The sequence below is a fragment of the Elephas maximus genome, chromosome 6, assembly GCF_024166365.1.
Source record: "Elephas maximus indicus isolate mEleMax1 chromosome 6, mEleMax1 primary haplotype, whole genome shotgun sequence".
Taxonomy (NCBI): Eukaryota; Metazoa; Chordata; class Mammalia; order Proboscidea; family Elephantidae; genus Elephas; species Elephas maximus.
Window position 1 is genome coordinate 48,895,826 of NC_064824.1, and position 23,225 is coordinate 48,919,050.

The 23,225-nt window shown below is 38.9% G+C and overlaps 1 protein-coding gene across 50 annotated transcripts in view; it reads right to left on the reverse strand.

The window, feature by feature from the left end:
• Window positions 1–22,279, reverse strand: part of NEB (nebulin) — a 249,303-nt gene extending 227,024 nt beyond the window's left edge. For all 50 annotated transcript variants that reach the window (XM_049887235.1, XM_049887234.1, XM_049887223.1 and 47 more), the window contains exons 1-10: window positions 22,193–22,279; window positions 21,509–21,592; window positions 20,918–20,982; window positions 17,470–17,511; window positions 15,351–15,557; window positions 13,021–13,128; window positions 12,466–12,570; window positions 11,287–11,391; window positions 10,271–10,375; window positions 4,948–5,052 (exon numbers count right to left, since the gene is read on the reverse strand). In XM_049887235.1, the coding sequence (XP_049743192.1) occupies window positions 4,948–5,052; window positions 10,271–10,375; window positions 11,287–11,391; window positions 12,466–12,570; window positions 13,021–13,128; window positions 15,351–15,557; window positions 17,470–17,511; window positions 20,918–20,953 (813 nt within the window). In that variant the 5' untranslated portion in view covers window positions 20,954–20,982; window positions 21,509–21,592; window positions 22,193–22,279. The remainder of the gene's footprint in view (window positions 1–4,947; window positions 5,053–10,270; window positions 10,376–11,286; window positions 11,392–12,465; window positions 12,571–13,020; window positions 13,129–15,350; window positions 15,558–17,469; window positions 17,512–20,917; window positions 20,983–21,508; window positions 21,593–22,192) is intronic.
• Window positions 22,280–23,225: the final 946 nt, after the last annotated feature.

Here is a 23,225-nt window from a genome sequence, read left to right on the forward strand (position 1 = left end):
CCACTGTGTATTCCATGCTTCATCAAACCAACCAAATAAACTATTAGGTCCTTTCCTAAACTCTCGAGCTGAAACATCAAATGAAAACTCTGTGCTTAGTGGGCCCATATCAATAAACTCATATTGATCCAACTTTATGTTCCTTGCACCATTATCCCACAACCTTAATAGCCATTTCAATACATATTCCTCAGCTTTCAATTTGTACATATTAGAAAAGTCAAGCAGTTCCTTTGGAGTGTAGCATACCTCCTCCTGCATCACACTTTGTACTTCACCTTTTGGGGCTTGCTGGTCCTTAAGACTATATAGGTCTGTAAGCAAAAAATGGATGGTGGGGGTGAATCCTGGGGACATTCAGCAGTGTCTTATAAGGCATCTACCTCAGGCGATTCCCCAGGCAATGCCAATCACTGCCTCAGGCAAATCTCAGACAAAGCCTCTTCAGAGACAGCTGGGTTTATCTCATCAGATGGGGGTGAAACGGATAATGGTTTTACTGGGGAGGGTGTCTTAGCAGACAAATACAGAGTAATCTCTTCAGATGGAAGTAAGAGGGCTGGTTCTGTTGGCAGGAGTGATTCAGTGGAATTTAGGGGCTTAGTGTCCTCAGCTCCCTGATTATTTGCCCATATTTCGCCATCCCAAGTTTCAGGATTCCGTTTTTTCCCAATCAATATCTTCACCTTAACTTCAGATACCACTCTAGGTTGGGAATTCAACTGGCATCGTAACTCAGTCACTCTTACCATAAGACTTTGAGTTTGGTTTTCGGCAATATCAGCTCCCTTACTACAAGAAATGAGGCTTTCTTTCAGGGCTCAAGTGGCAACTTTCATCTCTTTTATGCTGTGCTTGAGTTGTGACCCTGAAGCCCTGAGCTCATCTCTTTCTTTCACCACTTTCTCTAGCGACAGTGAGACCAACCAGTCAGCTTCCCTATATTTCTCTTTTTGACAAAACTGTGGAAAAATACCAAGCACGCAATTACCCAGAGCCTCACTTCTCACCAATACTTGATCTATTGGTAGCAATATTTAGTGTATTAATATTGCCACTTCATGTCATGGATTAGCAGCACCCTCTTTACTACTAGATGCAGAGCCATCAGCACCTTTACAGCTAGTCGAACTTGAAAACCAATTTAGAAAACTCATTCTCACAATTTTGTTTCTCTAGAACAACTTTTGGTACAAAATGTCTTAGGCTGGTTCTATATAGAAGCAAAACCAGTAAAGAGTGCATAAATATACATACATACACATATATATATACACATGTGTGTCTAATATATATATAGAAAGAAAGGGAGAGATTTTTCTCAAGGAAATGGCTCACGTGTTTGTAAGAGCTGACGAGTTCCAAATCCAAGGGTCAGGCATCAGGTGGGAGGCTTTTCCTGACTGACAAAGCTGCAGACGCTGAGAAATCCAAGATTGGCAGGTAAGACGGCAGGCCACTGGCTAACAGGCTGCAAAGGCTGATGAATCTCAAGATCGGCAGTTGGCTCAAGCTCCAAGAACCAGAAGTCAGATGATGACAAGCCAGAAGCAGGATCCAGAGCAAGTGAGTTTTGCCAGAATGTCCACATATATTTTGGATACAGGCCACACAACCAAGGAAAATCCCCTTACAACTGATCACATCAGATCACGTCATGGAGGATGATTACATCATTACATAACTGCCAAATTATGTCATTATGTAACTGCCAACCCACTGGGAAAAATGGCCCAGCCAAATTGACACACAACATTAACCATCACACTGGGTAAGACTGGGATTGCTAATGTCATAAACCCAGTAACCTTCATTTACAGCCATCCTCCCTTGGCTCATATCATTGCTTCATAAGGACGAACCCATTCCTGGCAATGCTTTCTAAATACCCAACACTACCACCTTATCCAACTAGAGGGACACAGTTCAGTAGACATACAATGCGAGCCACAGGTGTAATTTTAAATTTTCTAGTAGCCATATTTTAAAAAGTAAAAAGAAACAGGTGGGAAATTAATTTTAATTACCCCCATGAGGTCCAAAATATTACCATTTCAACATGTAATCAATATAAAAATAGCTAGTAAGCTATTTGATACTCTTTTTGTTATACTAAGTGTTCCAAATCCAGTGTCTATTTCACACATACAGGTATCTCAGTTTCTACTAGTTGCATTTCAAGTACTCAATAGCCACATGTGACTAGTTGCTATTGTATTAAAGAGTATAGGTCTAAACTTACAGCAAGCTTAAAGTAATGGAAAGACTGATTATAGAGGAGTTTGAAAACGGCTTTTCTTTTTTATTACTTTCAAGTACAGTCACGCACTGCATAATGTTTATTCGGGCAACATCCAACCACATATACATCCATGGTCCCATAAGGTTATACAGGCAGTCCCTGGGTTACAAACAAGATCCTTTGCTAAGTCTGTCTTTAACTCCAAGCTTTGTGGAAGTCAGAACAGTTGGGTATGGTTGGTATCTAACGTCAGTTAGTCAAATGTTTGCCTTTTTTTTTTTTTTTTTTTTGCCTTAGTATACAGTACATAGTGTACATTTCTGTACATAAAAAACATTAAAGAACTAGTTCCAGATCCACTAAAACATCTTTGACATAATAATACAGTAATAATAATGATAATAATGCTTTGATGTATATCACAAAGTAGTGTTTATTTGCTATTACGAACCACTGTATGTACCTCAAAATTTTTAATATCATAGGCTTTATGGGGGTTGGTTTGTAACTACAGATTGTATGTAAGTTGGACATTTGTAACCCGAGAACTGCCTATGCATATAGGTATCCCCCATTTTTCCAAAGTTTGCTTTACCCCACTTTGCTTTTATGAAAGACCTACTTTAGTGACTGTTTTCACTAACCAAAAGAAACCCAAAGATGATTTTTGCTTTTACAGAAAAAAGGCAAAAAGTGGAAATAGCGTTCAGCGTTTGTTTTGCAGCAAGCCGTTAAAGAGGGAGTGCACACTCCGAGGAGCAAGAGGTGTCGCCAAGTTACTTCCCCAGGAACTACCCTCAGCATGTCAGCATCAAGTTGCCATAGTCTGAACTGTGTCTGTGAGCATCTGTGCTTTATCTTGATTTATTTTGTGCATACGTTAGCAAGATATGTCCTAAGGTATTTCTTGGGTCTGGGAATCCTCAAATAAATTTCCTGTATAAATTAATGGTAATTGCTTCTTCACTTTATGCCATTTTGGCTTATGAAGGTTTTCACAGGAACACTCTACTTTCAGATAGTGGGGGGAACCTGTAATATGGTGTTCACACAATGTCCAAATTACATAACTTCCTATTTCGCAGAATGTGTCATGGAGGTTAAGTGACACATGACTGTACTCACATTGCGTATTCAAATAAGGGTAAAAGTTAGATATCTTTAACTATATGCTTTAAATAAAAATTAAAAAGTTTCCTTTTGCTTCTAAATGATCCCCTTGAAAGAGCTTCTCCTTTTTCTTTCAAAAAGATAAATCATCTTTGTTCCCCAATCTTATTTCTTACAATACTTCACTCTTAAAATATCAACCATTTCAATTAGCTATCTTTTATGAACAGTTTTAAAGTTAACTTCTCCTTAGCCCTGAGCAAAATTCTAACAAATTTCAGGTTCCTGGCATTCCTACTAGTTCCCTGGGTGGTGCAAATGATTTGTGCTCAGCTGCTGACAGAAAGGTCAGCAGTTCAAACCCACCTAATGGCACCAGGGGAGAAAGGTCCGGTAATCTGTGTCCATAAGGATTACAGTCAAGAAAACCTTATGGAGCTCAGTTCTCCTCTGCAACACATGGGGTCACCATAAGTCAGAATCAACTTGATGGCAATGGCTTTGGTTTTTGGTTTGGCATTCCTAGTAATGAAATATAATACACTTACTAGATTCTTTATCCAAACAGCCCCTGGTTATACAGTTAGGGTAATTGTGAATATCAGATTTTTTTAATAAATCCCTTAATAGACTTCATCATCTATAACTTTTCTTCTTTCTCCTTTACTAAAGAAATATTTTGCACAAAAAAAATGCTTAAACAAGACTCAAATCTTGAGATTTCATCAAAATTCAACCAAAATGAGACTCAACCCTACAGAGGACAAAGAAAGCACTTAAAATCAGCAGTATCCCAGGATAAAGTGGCCTGATTTGGACCAATTTAAAACAGGAATGTAGCCCGGCCTATTCATCAGCTGGGCATCTGTCTCTTCGCATTCCCTGTCAGGGTTGCATTCCTCAGGGTTACTTTACCAGCCTAAATATAGGCAGACTAAGCTATCTGCCAGGCCTTCAAAGTTATGAGGTGCTGTGCCCACTGCTGTCAACTAAGCTATGTTTGAGGCCCACTCATGCACACTTATTTTTCCAAATCTGACGGAGAATATAAAACTATACGGTGCTTCACACTGAGTTAAAACAATCAGCTCCTCCATGGACATGTGTGGTTACTTGGTTACTCAGTTTGTTTTACTCCAACAAATAAAAATGTCAAGTAACATTAGAACATGGGTTCCATTGTCAAAATGTGGCTTTTACATTATCAGCCACAGAGTCGTCAAGTTGGCTGAAATTTATCACTACAGTTCTATGGTAATAAAGAAGTCCTGGTGGCACTGTGGTTAAGAGTTCAGCTTCTAGCCAAAAGGTTGGCAGTTCGAGTCCACCAGCTGCTCCTTGGAAACCCTATGGGGCACTTCTACCCTGTCCTATAGGGTCACTATGAGTCAGAATTGACTCAACAGCAACAGGTTTTTTTTTTTTTTTTAAATGGTAATGAATGTATTGCTTTGGCTGTAGATTTAAAGGTCAGATGCAAAAATGCTGTTAGTGTTTTCTGTTGTATCTTTAGGCTCATCTTTAGTTACTTTCTCCTCTAGTTGAGATGATTAAGAAAGTTTTCAAGAGACAACATCCCGGTGCTTTTTACTTACCTTGCTCACTTGATTGGTCACTTTCTTGGCAAATTCTATATCTGGAGGATCTGGCAGGGATGTGAATTGAGTTCGCTGTTCAGCATGACCTTTTTTGTAGGCAATCTAACAAAATAAAAGACAAGGGTGCTGATAAGCCATAGAAAATTACTCTATTTCCTGTGTTCTATGTGTTGGCACCTTTATTTGAAGCCTCAAGTGTTAAAAACTGTCTATAACTTATCCTTCTAGATGTTACATGCATTCACTCCCAACATTGCTAGTGATTTATATTTCTTTAAATCTTTACTCTTCTCCAATCTATGGGCCCCAGATCTGTTTCCTTCTATTGCAGTCTTCATGCCATGATTGGCAGCTGCAACTATTCTCTTAACTAGCATCTACAACTCCCAAACTCTTGTCTTTTCATCACACCCACTTAACAAACCCTCTGCTCCGGGTCAACTCACCACATATTTCCTCTGTTCTTATATCCAGGATGTTGAGTGATGCTAATGAAAACTACACAAATCTATGAATTGAATAACTATGGATTTATGGTACCCAACTAGCAGTTTGCCTTTAATGGAGCTTAAAAATCCCTTCATGTGTCTCTGGGCAGCACCTACTTCCAGTGGCTAGTCTAAAACCTCAACACTGGCCTCAAGCCCCCAGTCGACTCCACATTACTCTCAACTTCCTCTTTTATAAAGAAAGGCTATTGACTTATCTACCTCCATACTCATCCCTGCCTCTCTCCCACTCCCTGTCACCTTACCTTCTCAGAGGAGAAGCATCCCTCTGAGATGCTTTCAGTAAGCCATCTTTTATGGACAATTCTAAAATTAACTTCTGCTTAGCCCTGGGCAAAATTCTAACACATTTCAGGTTCATGGCATTCCTAGTAGTGAAACTCCCAAACCCCAGTGCCGTCGAGTCGATTCGAAACTAGTTACTCTTAATCCCTTCAGTCCCCTTTTGTACCTAGCTCTATCAGTCATTTCTCCTTCTTACACTTTCAATCTCTCCTTCTTCATTAGCTCTTTTTCCTTCAGCCTATAAAAGGCCTCTCCAGCCTTAAAATAATTATCACACCCATTAATCATGTACCACTTCATTTTTGCTTTCCTTTCTTCTCTTCACTACCGACTCCCCTGACTTTATTTCTACCAGTTGTTGGACCCCTACCTCCAACAATGCAGAACTATTCATAGATTTCCAGACACATGAAGCCCCTCATGCTTCTGGACCTCTTACGTGCTGCTCCCTCTCCCTGGAATACCCCAACTTCACCCTCTTCCCATCTGCCTGCAAACTGCTGCTCCTTCTCCACATCTCAGGACAAGTACGACTTTCCATGTGGAGCCCTCCCTGACCCCTGTGGCAGACTTGGTGACTTTCTCCTGGGACCTCATTCTACCTGGCCCTTAGCTTCTTTAAAAGTTATTGGATGAACTGTACCTGGTGGTTTACATGTCTGTCCCTCCCTGGATTGTGAGCTCTGGGGTGGCAGAAAGCATGTCCTCTCATTAGGGGCCCCTGTGGCCTGCACAGTACCTGACTAGAGTAGGGGTTCAGTTATTGATTTCCAAATGTGTGGTTTATGCACTGAGGCTGTCAGAAGAAGTGTGAAGAACAGAATTATCCTCCCTACAATTCCATTTCTCAGCTGTGAGACTTACACAAATTATTTCTCTTTTCACATGACAGTATTCTTATTTATAAAGTAAAGGGGTTAGGTGGTTCCGGGGTCTCAGTCATCTTTTCTATTTTCTAACCATGTCTAACTATACCTTCTCCTAATAATATCTAGCAGCACCTTGGAAGAAAAAAAACCAAAATCAAACCCACTGCTGTCAATTCCGACTCATAGCAACCCTATAGGACAGAGTAGAACTGCCTGATAGAGTTTCCAAGGATCACCTGGCGGATTCAAACTGCTGACCTCTTGGTTAGCAGCCATAGCACTTAACCACTACACCACCAGGGTTTCCTTGAAAAAATGCTCAACAAACTGCTTCTGTAAAGATTACCGCTAAGAAAACCCTATGGAGCAGTTCTACTCTGTAACACATGGGGTCATCATGAGTTGGGGGCCAATTCAACAGGAGCTAACAATAACAATAACAACAACAGTACATAAAGCATATTCATATATGAATATGAAACAGACTGGAATACAAATAACGGATTTTATAATGTATTTATAAAAAAACCACTGCCTAATTTCTTTTAAGTAAGTGATTTTTTTTTTAAGTGAAGACTTTAAGTATAGAGTAACTGGGATTTTTTTTAACTGGGGTTTTGCATGACTAGCTACATCCTTAGGGAGAAAGCAACATTCTACCAGAAGAAATGCTTATTAAGTCTGACAACTGTCAAAAAGTTTCAGAGAAATGAGACCTAGAAGATTAATTTCTCAGGAACCTTGTTGAGAATTCTGTCTAGTTAGAATTCTGCACTCTGGATGAGCTCAAAGACTCTCTTGGTGCTTACAAAGTGTTTTGTCTTCACTTAAAGAATGAGAATATGATAAGTAGGTTTGAGAGGGGCACAGGAAGAAGGTCAGAAGAGTGGTAGCCTCTAACACAGCTCTTAGCTTCACAATTATGAGCCTACCCAATGCTGTGTTCTGTGAACAACAGCTTGCTTGGGGCTCTGTGCCCAGTAATTGTAGAAGTTCATGGTGTTGGCAACAGTATTAATAGGCATGTTGGTAATCTGATTCTTAGTGCATACTTTGTCTGCAATAAAAATAAAAACCATACCTTAACTGCCAAGTCTTTCTGGGGAAGCGTGGTTAAGATTTTACTTCATTATTATATAGTCTCCTTCATTATGCCCTCTATTGAAATATCCCCCCCCCCTCAAAAATGTAGCCAACTTTAATTGTTCAAAGTCCATAGCAATAGAGTGGAACTGGTAAACCTTCATCTCTCCATTTTATAGGGAAAGGAAGATACTAGGAGATTAAGTGTCTTCTTAGAAACCTCTCCCAGGCTTCCATGACGTGGCATTTCCTGGTTCCCCTTCAACTTCTCTGACTCATTTCCAGATGTCCTAAGTGTGGGTGTCCTCCAAAACTCTGCCCTTGACAATACCCTCTTCTGCTTCCCTCATGCATTTTCATGTCTCCAGCTGTCACTGTTATTCTGATGGCTCTTAAATATTAATCTCTTGTCCTGACTTCACACGTATGCAATAGTACTACATTTCTAATTCCTCCATAAGGATGCCTTGATCTGAATGGTCTTTCCATTATCTCGACTCTGTTTCTCTTCCTGCTGATGCATCTTTATCAGTTGTACCTCCACTCACCCAGACTACCAAACTATGGTCATAAACTCATCTATGGCTCCTTTCTCTCCGAGATCCATTGTCATTAGCACTTTTGAAATTATTTTATTATTTATTAACTTCAGATTCCTTTCTTTCCTCTCCTTTGCCCATCATTCATCTGATCCAGCCTCGACCACTAAAACAACATTCTACAATTCCACTGATTTCCAGTTTTCCTAGTTACAATTCGCCACACTCACCATCAAAATGTCTCCAGGTTTTGCTTTTAACATGTTTTTCTCCTCTTTAAAATCTTATGATGCCTCTGTTTTGCTATCATATCATGTCAAAGCTGTTTTGTCTGATTTTTCAAGGTCCTGCTGCCAGCTTTCTCACAAGTGCCCTCCAGGTAGGCGCAACAGCTGTCATTTTCTTTGTCCTCTAAAACACCAGGCTTATTTCATCTCTACCACTTTGTTCAAGTGCTCCCTCTACTTAAAATGCCTTTCCTCTTCATCACTACCCATCCCCTTCGGATCACCACTTCTGTGTGGCATTTTCTGATTATTCACGTTTATCCTGCCATCCTTTTAGCAAGTATTTGACTACAGTTGTGATTTTTTGTTTGTTTGTTTGTTTAATATATAATACTTTCTTCTTACCAACCTGACTATAAATCCTCAGTGAAAGAAATCAAAACTTCTTACACTACTTGTCTATCCTGCCAAGTATACATGCACAATAGCCTGTCAATTGCTACTGATCTCTTGATAAGCCCACACAACAATATTATGTATCTTACAATACAGAACGAAAACGCTAATCTTGAAAGAGAAGCAGGAAGTACCCACCACACTCTAAAAATTGTACCACACACTAAATGCCCTTAACATTTTGTTAATTGCCTTCTTAATTTCCTAACTTACTCTATGAAAGGATAGGAGTATATCTGCACAATATTTCAACCAATTACATAGAAACTGGGATACAAAATACGCCTACTACATCTGCACATCATACCAAGTAAGAGGGGGATTCAAATCAGACCCGAAAAGTTAGAGACATCGTCAGATAAATATGTATAATTTCAGATCAGGGCAAGCTAGGACTCTAGGATCCATTGGAAGTAAACCCCAATAAGTCTCAAGATGCCAACTGGCTTATGAAGTCCCAAGTATGAGAGTTCCTGGGGCTAACAAGCGAATATAAAATAACTTGTTATTTTCTACTACTACTGCTCCATACTAAAGCTATCAAGCAATCAGTCTTTGGATTTTCTATCAGGTTGTTAGCAAATCCAGAACTAGGAAACTAAGAACCTCAAAACAAGAGGAAGTTCTAGACCCAAGTGGGGCCCTCTGATGGTATGAGTTTCCATCCTAAGTCTATAAGTTTTTTTAATATACAGTTTTCATAGCGAATACTAAATTCCCGGCAAGTAGGAGTGCTGGTTTCTTGCTAACTCTGAAATATCCTGTACGTATACCCAATGGCGAGAGCTCTTTGTTGGGTAACTACACAAACATGCTTAGACAAGTATAACACATCAATCAGAATACTCATGCAGATAAAAGGAAGACTCACCACAATTCAGACCTCCTCATTAGGACAGCAAATCAAAACCTTTCAATAACGTTGTTCACTTAATAGATTAGGAACAGTGGCTACGATTGCAATCGGTTAAAAAAAATGCCACTCAATTGCGATAGAAAAATTTCTACTTAATCCAAGGGTAAAAAAGGATGCATGCTCTAATGGGAAGAACAGTGGTCTTGGGATCAAAAGATCTGGCTTCTAGTCTGGGCTCTGCCACTAACTACCTTTATGGGCTTTGACTCCGGTTCCTCACCTATAAGAGGAGGGGATTGGACTAAATTATATATAATATAAATTACGTATATATAATTTGAATTATACATCATAAATCCTCATGATTCTAGATATATTCCTCTCCAATAATGGCATTTAACCTTTCTTTAAAGGAGAACTGAAATAAGCATCAAAGACTTATTTCACAGCATCCTGAGTCCATACTCCCAAACAGTGCTGACTGCACTTCACTTACATCACTGAGAGCTTTCTGGGCTTGGGCAACCCTCCTCAGCTCCGGGCTGTCATTATATGGGTAAAACAAACTTTTGTCTGCTTCCCAGTCTTCAGTGTACAGTTTCTAAGTCAGAAAAGAGTGAAAAGTTATGAGAAAGGCAGAGCGCACTTACATGAAATACATAATTTTAACTTCATCAATCAATAGCATCGTTAACCAAGGGCAAAGTGAGAGCAAAGATCAATGAAATTGACATATAACCTCCACCTTTTCATCTGATCTAAGACATTTTTATTAATAGCTTGGCCTGTATTTCCTGACAATCATTTTCCAGAGAGACAGATGTGTCTGATTTTGTTTCATCTCCTCTCTGTGACTTCACTCACCTTCCACAGCAAGTGCTAATATACCAGTGTAAGAAAATGGGAAGCATTTAGCCTGGTTTCTATCATAACACAAAATTTTAATAAGGTAGATAGCCAGATAGGGGACACTGAGCTTCTGTTAAGTGTTTTATACAAGGGTGGTGATGAAAAAATTTGAGAAAGGTTAATGGTGATGGTTGAAGAACATGATGAACATAACTAATGCCACCAAACTGTACATACATAGAGGGTTGAAATGGAAAACATTTTGTTACCTATATATTTACCACAATTAAAAAAAAAACTAATTTTTTTAAAAAAGATGGATAACCAGGGATATCTAAACTACTGCACAGGGTCTACAGAAAAAGTAAAGTATTACTTTGTGGATCTCAACTGGTTCTCCAGCACATCTTCATTATCCCCACACATTTTCCCCCCAGGTCTCTCGGGTTCCCTACAGCACCCTCTCCTCCACTCTGTCCAAAAGTTTTCCTATCAGTCTCCTCCTTGCCAAGGCCCACTCTAGAAGCCCCACATGTCTCAAGTTTGCCCATAAAAAGGTTGGAGAACCATACTCTGGATTATCAAGAGTTTATTGGCTATTCCTTTAAATTACATAGTGGGATGACATAGTCAGGAAGATAGGCGTGCCAATAGAGCCCTTACCTTACTGAACATGGCTGTGTTCTTAACAGCTTGGACAAGTTCAGGGGCATCAGGAGGAAGCAGGTACTTATCCTTGGTGTCCTCCCAGTTTTGCTTGTATAAAACCTAAACAGGAAGACCAGAGGACCTGTTGTTTAATGTCTGACCCAAGAGCAAGAGGATTTAGAGAACGAAGGTGAGTGCTGTGAAGAGCTTTTTTCAAACTCACGTTGTCCTCACACAAAGGCTGCTGGATGTATTACTAGGAAAACCATGACCATGCCAACATTCCATAATACTTTTCCTGCATTAACAGCTTTTAGTTTAAAATTTCCACTTTTTTAAACTCAGTCATGATTCTGATTCTCTACAGACTACTTTCAAAGGCATTGGTTGAATTTGACTGGCAAACACAACAAAAACCCAGTTCTGATTCAATGTTTTTTAATTAGTTGCTGAATTTGGAAATTTCTCACAAAAACCCAGATCTCCAGGTTCTTTAAAAAATATGATCACCCTTATTATGCTCTATTTGCTCCATAGTACTTATCATCAACTAACATAAACTATATTGTAAACTTACATATAAATATATAATTTATTTGTGATAAATGTTTTCTGTGCTCTTCTGTTATGGGTTGAATTGTATCCCCTCAAAAGATACGTTGAAGTTCTAACACTGCCCCCCCTTAACCTGTAAATGGGACCTTATTTGGAAATAGGCCTTTGCTTACATAACTAGATATTGGAGTAAGGTGGGTACCAGGAGCTGGGAGATATAAGAAAGGATCTTTCCTTAGAGCCTTCAGAGAAAGCATGGCCCTGCCAACACTCTGAATTTGAATTTCTACTCTCCAAAACTTGAGACAATGAATTTCCACTGTTTTGAGCCAGAAGAGAGAGAGACTGTTTAGTCTGAGACTGAAATCTGCATAGCAGCAATTGCCTGAGCTGAGTAGCAGCTGCCCCTCTGGCAGGGCATAGGCTCTGCCATCCATCACAGCTCCTATGGGTATTTCGGTCATTTGTGTGGCCTCCCTAGCGTGGGTGAGCGTGAGCATTCACAATCCCTGGGATTTGGCGGGGACTGGTGAACAGGATGAGGTCTGTCCAATTTTCTCCTCTTCAGATAAAGCAGAGGTAATGTGAAAACTGTTTACTATAGTATCTCACCCACCTATACCATGAGTCCGGCCTTACCTTGCTGACTTGCTGCGACACTTTCTTGGCATGTTCAATGTCCTTTGCTTTTTCATCTACGTGACAAATAGTTTTGGCAACATCGCCATCTACTCGATACTTAACCTGCAGAAATAACAGAGTACGTCCATGACAGGCGTGAACACGTGACTGCACATCTTATAACAAGTACTAACCCCATGATGCTATGGCCACTTCACAAAGCAGTTTCTGCATTTTAGCTAGAAACTGTCATCTTCAAAGATCGACAGAGTGCCTACATTTACTGCTTGCCTAGTTTACTGGGCTAATTTCAGCCTACTGCTGAAAGACCAAAAACAGTTGGAACTGCCATCAGAGAGTCACTTCTTAAGCTAAACTGTTATGCCAAGCTTTTAGAAGTCACTTTTGGTTCATATTTACAGCAACATAGCATATGACCAATGTTTTCTCTAGCTTTTTGGGCTGGCTCACAATAAGTCGACCCTTTATTAACTCTACACATATTTAGAGACTTCAATCCCCAGTGAGAGACATATCTTTGAAATGTCTCTCTCCTTTATCAATGCAGCCCACCTCACTGAGTTGATCTTGTACTTTCTTGATTCTGCGAAGTTCTGGGTTATCAGTTGTGATGGCATATGGCTGTCCTTTTGCTTTCTCAAAATTCTCCTTGTATTTATTCTGAAAAGAATATCAGATATTAGCCTAAAATGTGATGTTACAGCAGCAGAAATTTTAGGTAACATACTCACCCTCAGTTAATTTAAAAAAAAAAAAAATTCCTCCAAGGGATAACAATTACCAATGCAACAGCTTTCTTTCTGTCCCCTATCCTGACTCTCAGCAAAAACTAAAATAGATTTGTTAATTGCTTTTCCTCAACATGATTGGATCCTGGAGACAGTAGAAATTTATTGCAGACTATTGTCCCAGTAATGCCCTAAAATTGTTCTCTCAGTGGTTCTCCTTTTTCTGCCTGAGTGGACACATAAAAAGGCCTAACTCTCATTTTAGAAAATGAATATAAAAACGGAGTCAAGTCTGAAAGGATTTGATTGCTAATACAAAGCAAATATATTCAGTTCAGGACTTACAGCTGACCCTATAACTCTGGTGTTTTAGATAGCTAAGACACAAGCTTGAACTAACAGAAAGTCTGATTTATGGAGTATTTTGAAAAGCAGGTATGCAATTTTAGTATTGCTACTAAATATACCATGACGTCTTGCTATAAAAATATGTATAATTTATCATTATTAATGCTTCAAGAATACTTGAGTCGCCAACAACCTAAATTATACTATTGATTTAGCTACTAACCACTTTAAAAAATATTGTAGAACTTAGCCAACATTCTGTTTAGAATATCAGAAATTATAGGTTGCTAGTGTCTGGATTAATGAGATTTTATGGCAGTAAATTAACACCAAAAAAATTCCATCTTTGTTTAATACTGCTGTGATAAAGCACACAAGAAAGGCTCACTTGTTATTAGAAACCTAAGTCTTAGATCATTCAAGAATTATTTAAAGCTTGAACTAGAAATTTATCAAATAGTCCCCAAGAGTTAACACTCGACCAAATGTGACTATTGATTGACCAACCACCACAGGATGTTTTTGGTATAAGCATTAGTTCTATATAAATCAATGCTTCCTCTGAGCTACATTTCATTTATTTAATCCTCCAAACAACATGTGGTCAGGCTACCCTGTGAGACCTTAACCCACCATAGGCAATCAACAAAGTACTAATTGCTATCAAGTCAATTCCAATTCATGGCAACCCCAAGTGTTACAGAGTAGAACTGCATTGCATAGGATTTTCATGGCTGTGAACTTCCAGAAGCAGATGGCCTGGCCTTTCTTCTGAGGTGCCTCTGGGTAGGTTCGAACTGCCAACCTTTCGGACAGTAGACTAGGGCTTAACAGTTTGCACCACCCAGGGACTCCTATCAAGAAAGTAAACCCATTGAAATGGGGCCAAAATCTGCTGCCAGTCGTGTAATTTACAGAATTGTACATGGGAATTTAAGGATCAAAGACAGTAAAAGCCGAGATTTTCAACTCGAGCTACATGTTAGAATCCTCTAATTGGCACGGACCCCAGACCAATTAAACCTGAATATGGCCTGGGCATCAGTAGTTCTAAAGCTCCCCAGGGGATTCCAATGTGCAGATATGGTCAAAAATCACTGTTATCAAGCATGGTCTAACATTCTGGTCCTCAATTTCAAATAAATTTTTAGTCTGACACTGGATTCTACTATACCACACGTCTCTTAAAGTATTAAAAAATATACTACATGATCTACCCCTTGAAGACATTTCGGTTAAGCATTTTTGAAGCATAGTGGTTAAGTGCTATGGCTGCTAACCAAAAGGTCAGCAGTTCAGATCCACCAGGCATTCCTTGGAAACTCTGTGGGGCAGCTCTACTCTGTCCTATAGGGTCGCGCTGAGTCAGAACTGACTTGACGGCAACGGGTTTGGGTTTTTTTGGTTTTATTAGCTAATCTACTTAAGAAGCTATTCTGTTCAGACATAGTTAAATGTATGTTATTCAGTTTCCATCAACCAAACTCAATTAAATATATATCTGTGATTTCATTACTCTAGATTGGCTAACTAATAATGATTAAAATTATTTTCTCACGAGCTTTATGCTTATTTCACAGGTATAATTTCAACAAGGGTGCCTTCTCTGATGCTGCAATGGTGCAAATGAATTACATGAAAAGAAAATTCAAGAATCACAAGGAGAGAGGGTATGTTTTTACAAAGCACATTTTTATCTTGCAAAAGATTGAGAAACAAAATTCAGTCAACATCCAAAGATGCTGGATGAGATCATTATTTTCTCAGTAATAAAATCAGGCTAGCAGGAAGTTGCTTAAAACTTACCGGGCTAAAGAGATCCCGCATTTTCTGACTGTGTGCAATGTAAGGAGTCATGAACTTTGAAGTGTCCACTTTCTTCCGGATACGCTTCTTCCTTTCCACCGGCTTTGCCGGTACTGGCTGTGCCAGCGCTGGTTTGGAAGTTTCTGGTTGCTCATAGTCAGATTCTATTGTCCTTGTCTTCGTGGTTTCATAGACTTTTGTTACCGTCTGGAAATTTTACGTGCAGTTCAACATTGTTATAAAAGTAAAAACTGGTACCACAGTCTTAGTATATATTATGCTGATTTCAGGCAGATTGACACTCCTGGTGTTACATCTTCATACCCAAAAGGGGCCAAACCAAGAAACCACACACCATCTCCATATGAAAACACATTGTTACATAAGCCTGAGCACTCATTAGTAGAGATCATGTGGAGTAAAAAGATTACCTCTTATTAATTTCCAAGATTAGCTTAAAATTCAATTTGCAGAAAGCCACTCAAACACATCCAGGCAGGATAAAAATCAGAAATAACATATTCTTAAATATCTAAAAAATTTTAAATTGAGTAAAGTAAAAGCAAACTTGGAATCAGAGAACAAATGATTAAGATGATCAAATAAAACTCAAATTCTTGACTTTAATTTTAACTTTTAAATGAGTCTAAGAAAAAGTCAGGTTGCTTATTCTCTGGGCATACAGGCATTCTCTGTAGTATGAGACAAATAATAATGAACTTTAAAAAAAATGAATCACACCAATGTTACATGTGATTACCATTCTCTTGGCTTAGTCACTTAATTAGTGTGAACTGGAGTGCCATTTACACTAACAAATGTTTAGGTGGACGAGGATAATGATGAAAACATAATGGGGCAATTAGCTTCACAACAGTTCTATGTAGTAGGTGGGAAATTACTGTTTCTTACAGCAGGCAATAGTGGAAGAAACTAAGACTCAAAATCTGGGTCTAGTCCAAGGTTAAAAATACTGTACATTAGAAAGGAAGATAAGCAGCCAAGTCTTAAATCTGTCTTTTACTTCAATTTCCTATGCAACTAATGTAATCTGCATCAAAAGAAGAGTTCTATTACCAATTATGAAAAGAGTAACTTAAGAAGGAAATTGTACACCTGTGAATACTCTCTATAGTGCTCCCAGATGTTTTGAGTAGGTTACGTTCTGCCCATTAGTACTAATGTATGGTTGACCATGAGAAACTAACCAATTTACACCATGTACAGATGTTAGTTTTCATGCAGTCGCAGGCTCTCCGAGCACACATCAGGATTAACCATCCATATCACTGTTTGTTAGTCTCAAAGAGGAACAGCTTCATGCAGAAAACAAAGGAAAGCATCAGGAGAGAGGTATTTCACCTTTAAAAAAAAAAAGAGCTCCAACTTGGAATATTTATGGGAATGGCTTTCTCAGAATTCCTAATGGCTAAAATCTGAGTAGCATGTCATTTGTCAGCAGGGATAAAGCTTTGGGGGCATGATCCCTGTTGGCATAGATGGTATCCCGCAAGCTACAAATCTACACGTTGAGCCTGCTGGTTCCTAAACAGATCACAAGCCAAGACTATCCCTCTTGCTGCAGTCAGAGAGTGATGGTAGTCACGAGCATTGCCCTAATTAGCATCATCTCCACCAAAAATACCACATGAGCAATGGGGGAACCATTCCTGGTCATCTTGGAAATGTGGAATAGAAAAAGGTGAAATAACCTGTCAAGTAGATAATGCTTGTTCTTTTACCACCAGCTTTTTTTTTTGCTAGACACACATAAGTCAGTAATCACCCCTCTAGCCAAAGCCAGTTGCTGTTTCAGACCCATGGCAACCCCATGTGTGTCAGAGTAGAACTGTGCTCAATAGGGTTCTAAATGGCTGATGTTTCAGATGTAAATTGCCAGGACTTTCTTCCAAGTTGCTTCTAGGTAGACTCAGACCACCAATCTTTCAGTTAGCAGCCAAGTGTTAACCATTTGCACCACCCAGAGACACCAACCCCACTCAGAAATTCTCTTTTACCAGCCCTATGGCTCTGGGATATGGCTCTGGGAGTAGGAGAGAGGAGAGGGCTTTCTGCTTTAATGAACATTCAGTTAGTGCAAGGCGGAATTGGGCCTTACCCGCCCTGGCACATCTTCATAGACTGTCTCTTCTGTGTAGTACTATAAACAGAGAACAAAGGTATCATCATGAGAACCAAACCAGAAACCTCCCCTCCTCAGCTTAATCACTAGGGTTACTTCACTAGCTCAGTTGGTTTGGGATACCTATGGGAAGAAATTAGGCAAGAGAATCTACTCACATTTTGGAACTCATGTTTGTTGTGATACTTCAGGGACGTCAAAGTGAATGCCACCAGAATGGACCAGGATTTTTAGAGTGATGAGAAATGTGTCTGAGGCTCCTTATTAATGAAAAAAAAAAAGCCAAACCAAACTTGTTGCTGTCAAGTCGATCCGACTCAACAGTGAGCCTATGGGACAGAGTAGAACTGCTCCATAGGGTTTCCAAGGAGCGCCTGGTGGATTTGAACTGCCAATCTTTGGTTAGCAGCCGTAGCACTTAACCACTACGCCACCAGGGTTTCCAGTTACTAATCAGGGGAAGCTATTTATGTGGGACAAGTAAAAATTTCTTCTTATGATACCCAAGATAAAATTTGCTGTGTGTGGATTGAGCACAAAGGAACTGTGATGGAACTCACCGTTTACTAACAATAAAACAAAACGGAAACCTCAGTGTGAAATAAATTTTTTAAATGGACATTATCATGGAAATAAGATCCAAAAAAACATACAAGACTCAATGATTACTAAGTAATAAGAGTTTCTTTTGGAGTGAAGGATGAGTCCCTTCCAATAGTACAATGGTCCTAAGTGGTGTGCCAAGATGAAAATTTGCAAATGCCGAGAGGGAAAATACAAGACGATTGGTCTTCTCAGAATTGCGAAAGTTGGGCTGCAGTTTGCCGTCGATGACTCTGAGGTGCCTGCAGCCTGGATCTGAAACCGAGCCTACTGTTGTTCTACTCCTGACATCACCAACAATAAATAGATGCTGATAGGAACTGGCAGACATTTTGTTTCAGATGCGTAAGGAGAGTGGAATCCTGTCCCCAGCCTCACCCAGCCCTTCTGGGTGAACACAAGGAAAGGGTTGCTTAGGCCAAGGCACACAAGGAAAAAGACAAAAATGAAACACTTCACTCATTTTCTCAGTCAACAAATATATAACATTTTATGTTTTATTTTCCTTATCTCTGCCACCAAGCTACATCCCCGGGGGTGGGACAGCACAGAGGTGCAACATTTTCCTCAGTGGCCTCCTTTTCTCTGCCCTTGGTTCAGTTAGTTCCCATAAAATGATTATCAATAGGTCACTTGCTCTAATAGGACTTGGCGAAATGAATATAAAGCTTGCCTAATATCCCTCACTCTCACTCTCTCTTTACTCCTGTATTATTTATCTTTTGAATTTGAAATCTAAATATGTCTGTATGTCCTTTCACATAGCAAAGAGAATTTCTCTTTTACGAGCTTGTGCCTTTGGGAAATACCATTTGGACACTTTAGGAAATACTATTGATGATAATGTCACAAGGAGCCATTTCTTCGGCCACACAAAACTTCAGCGGCTTGAGAAGAAATCTTAAACTAGCATGAGTGATTCACAGCCATTTTAGATTTTCTTAACATCCAAGCAAAAGCAGTTCTTTGGTACTCTTCCAATCTTACTTTTACTGGGTTCTCACCACCAGTAAATATATCTTAGAAATAAACTTATAAGAAAGCATTATCCAAATGGTTGGCATTAACTTGCATGCCAAATCTCACATTTTTTTTTTTTTAGAGCTGTGCCACTAATTAGATGTACATTCTTGCTTCTTTTCCTTTCTCGCCAGGTTTGTTTAAGGTTGAGTAGAGAGTGATGGCACAATTTTACTTCAGGTGCCCAAGATCCCTAGGAGAAAGGGGTTTAAATCTAGTTACTGTCTCTCTTTTAAATTCATCTCTGACCATTTTCTAGAATCTCCCACCATCTCATGGCATCTTTTTTGAGGTCAGAGAGACCTCTGTTCAACACTCTCGAACAGGCAGTCTATTAGTTTAGCACCTGCTGGTCGGACCTAGGGCAGTAATAGGAACAAAATGGCAAAGATGGAATACCTAAAAATAGCACCCTCCATTTTTATGACATCTAGTTAAGTCAATCAAATCTAGCACTGTCACTGAAAGTACAACTTTCGGTGCCAGACGAACACAATTCCGTTAAGAAACACAAAGGATATTTAAGTTGGAAGCTAAAAAATGCTCCTGGTATTACCCTTTTGGGGAAAACAATCAAATTTGTAATTGTCTTAGTGTTTGAGACTGATTATTCTGACCATTAGGGATATAAGTAATGCAGACTAGTGATAATATTGAATATTGTAGACGAGGCCATTGGTATTTAAGCCAGAGAGGCTGAATTTTATTTTGGATGAAATTCATTCTGTTCTTTAGTCAACCTTCAGTAATAAAACGGATATTATTTGTGGAATAAAATAAAATTTTCTTGAATCTGAATACAGGCTAGTCCCTAAAATAATTTTCCAAAGACAAATTTTGGCACTTTCATCTGGAATTTGGTTCCGGGAAGCTCTTATAGTTAATTTCCATTTTATTGACAACCAAGGATTTTCAAAACTGCTTCCAAGGCAATGAGGCATTTGGAAACTTTCATATGTTTAGATCGTCATCATAAATTGATAATTATGAATCTCTTTTAGGTTTATGGCAATACACTTATATGGATTATAGCCCCAAGGCTTTATCTTTACTTTCGAGAAATGTGAAACCAAAGGCAAGAGCTGGTGATGAAAAACCACAGCACTATAAAACAAAATTATATGAAGCAAATATAAAACAAACAATTAACAACTTCGTAAAATGTGTCAGCTGTCCACCAATAATCTAGAGGAAATTTTTCAAGGCGTCCACTATGTCCTTTGTTGTTTTTTAAAAATTCAAAAGCAAACGCTAGTCTTGGTCCCTTGGGTAAATGTAATGGAGTTGGTGGTTAAGTGTGGTTTCCACCTGTGGCTGGTGGGACTCCTGAGTTATATGCGTGTGTGTATATTAAATATATAAAATCTCATATATATATATATATGCAGAACGAAAAGTAAGAAGTAGCTTTTTTTCCTCTATTGCTATGTAGACACTCTATAGAGTTCAGCTATCAGAGCTTTCTCTTCATCTCTTCTGACCCTTAGATCCATGGGGTTAGGAAGTGGGGAGCGAGGTAGTGTTAGAAGACACATTAAAACCTACCTTTAACCCACACTTCATTTTTCAAAAAAGTTTGAAGAAAAGCAAAAGTGGAAAACAGTGATACTTCCTTTCAATTCTAAATCCCACATAATTACAGTGAAATTAAATGTAAAATATTCCTTTCTTATGCTTTCACGTGAATTTATAATAGACATTGTCTTTTTCGAATGATTAACTCACCTACATGGCTTTGAATGTCACTACATAAATACTTTGCTGTCAGAATTTTTGTTTTTTTGTTTTTTTCATATCTTACCTCCACCACCTCCTCATAATCTTCGTCATCTGCCATTTTCCCGGAGCAGTAGTGGCACCTACAAACTTCGCATATTCCACACAAATGAAAATACATTAGAATCTAACTCCAGGAACAAGTGTCTTATAACATTATAAAAATAGAATTGAAAAGTAACCTGTTCTAAATAGGCACGTATTTTAGCAGGCTAAGTGAGAGAAGACATTTAAAATAGAGCTCTAAAAAACCGAAGCTTCAAATTTCTTTCTCCTGATTCCCTCAAAAACATGTTGCATGTTCTACTTCAAGCTATGTGATCAATTTAGGAAGTTGAGGTAAATAAAAGAGGGGAGAGGGCTTACAGTCAAAGGAATAGAGTGCTTAAATTTTCAAATACTTGGAGAAAACATCTTCCAGCCAAAATTTTAGTGAAAGAAAGATTGGATTGGTATTCAGGTAAAACTGGAATTTTTCCCCATGTTACCAAAACTCAGAGAGGGCTGATTTAGGCCTCCATACTGGTGTAATGTATTCTATGCACTATATCTGATGCTTCAAATTACAACACATAAAAATAAATCTGTCAGCAGGTTTTAAAAGGAAAATAAGAACCTCAAGGCAATGGGACTATTTTCTTCCGAACACCATTGGCTTGCACGGCTTTTTCTCTTTTGTTTCTGTAGCTCTTATGCAAACCTGAAAAATATCAAAAATTTAATGCATTGGTTTAAGTACACATAAGATTGTGAGTCTTTGGCCTAACGAAAGGCTCTTTCAAGGCCTTCTTAGTTTGACACCAGAGAGCAGGATTTTCCCTTCATACAAGTGGATGATGACCTGGAGCAGCTGTCCCTTCGCCCAAAGATATTTGCCATGTAAACCAATACCCTCCGTGACTGGTTTTGTTAAGCTAGCGAAACTGCCTCTCCTTCTGAGGCAAATGAAGCCCAGTAGAACAGGATAAATATAGGAACATAGAACATAGAGCCTTTTCAAGCTAATATATTTAGAAAAAAAATTAAAGGCAAAAAAATGAGAAAAATAATTTGGTTAAACAAAAGAGGCAGCTCAGTCAAGCACTAAATTGGTTAGTACAGAACTAGTTTCTAATAACAGACTCCACTTATCATATATTAGTAGGGTCTTAGTAGGGCAATGGAGTCACAGACTTTCCTAGTCATGTTTCCATCAATAATTTCCCCCACTTATGACCCAAAACTTTGAAAAATACTTCAAGGGAAGTTGTGTAACCTTTCCTAAAAGAAGAGTACAAAAAAAGCCATAAGCTGGCCTTACCTTCAAACTATCAAATAAATTTCCTCAGCAGCAAAGCCTCTCCCAACTCTCCCCTCCTGAGAACCCCAGGCAAGAGCCAGCAAGGAGCCTGGGCTCTGAATTATCATGTGGTGAGAACAGCCAATCAGGTTGTGGGTTGCTCAAATTTCAGAAGCTAAATATACTTAGTGATCTTCTGAAAACCACCTGTTCATCAATTCCACTAAAGGATAAAGGGTAACAAATTGCTTGCTTAGAACTATTGAAATGTAATGGAATTTTACCTAACTTCCAGCCTATGGGACTCAAATTTAGGTCTGGTTTCTCATTTTCTGCAGCCCAGTTCAATACTATATCCATGTAAAAGAATTTAGATGAAAATATGCACGACTCTGAGGGGCTCTGGCCCTTCTGTAATTGTTTCCTTCACATCATTTGTCCAGTCGTCGTGAAGGTAAACATGCTCACACTTGTACAGCTCACGAGGTGACCTACAGGTAAGTTATCAGTGAAAACTGATCAAGGAAATAGAAAAATAAGATCCAGAAAACAACAATTTGGCAAATCCAATTTTTTAAAAAGTGATGAAATTATATGTGAAAATATTTGATAGTGACGCTAGGTAAGATACTCACAGGGTGTAATCATGGAGAATAGGCCTGACTATTTTTCTGTTATGAAACCAGTGGGGTATGCCAAGATTGCATTCATTATCTTCTCTCTGCAGAGCTACCGCAAGCTGCCAGGAAACTTACTGATTTTCTTTTAACTCAGATGCTTCCTAATTCCTAGAAGCAAAGCGTGAATGCAGGCACAAAAAGGCTCAATTTCTGCACAGCAAGAGCAGATCAAATGGAATCAGTAAATTACCAGGAGGAAATAACACCCTATTAGGCCAGTCAGAGTGTAAGACATTCATTTGGTAAAAAGTATCTAACAATTTTCTACCTGAGGACAATTTTTACTGATTGAATCTCTCCCCATCCACTCAGGGTTGCTTCTGCACTGAGACAGAAACCCTGTGGGCCACTTTATATCTTGATATGTATTTGAG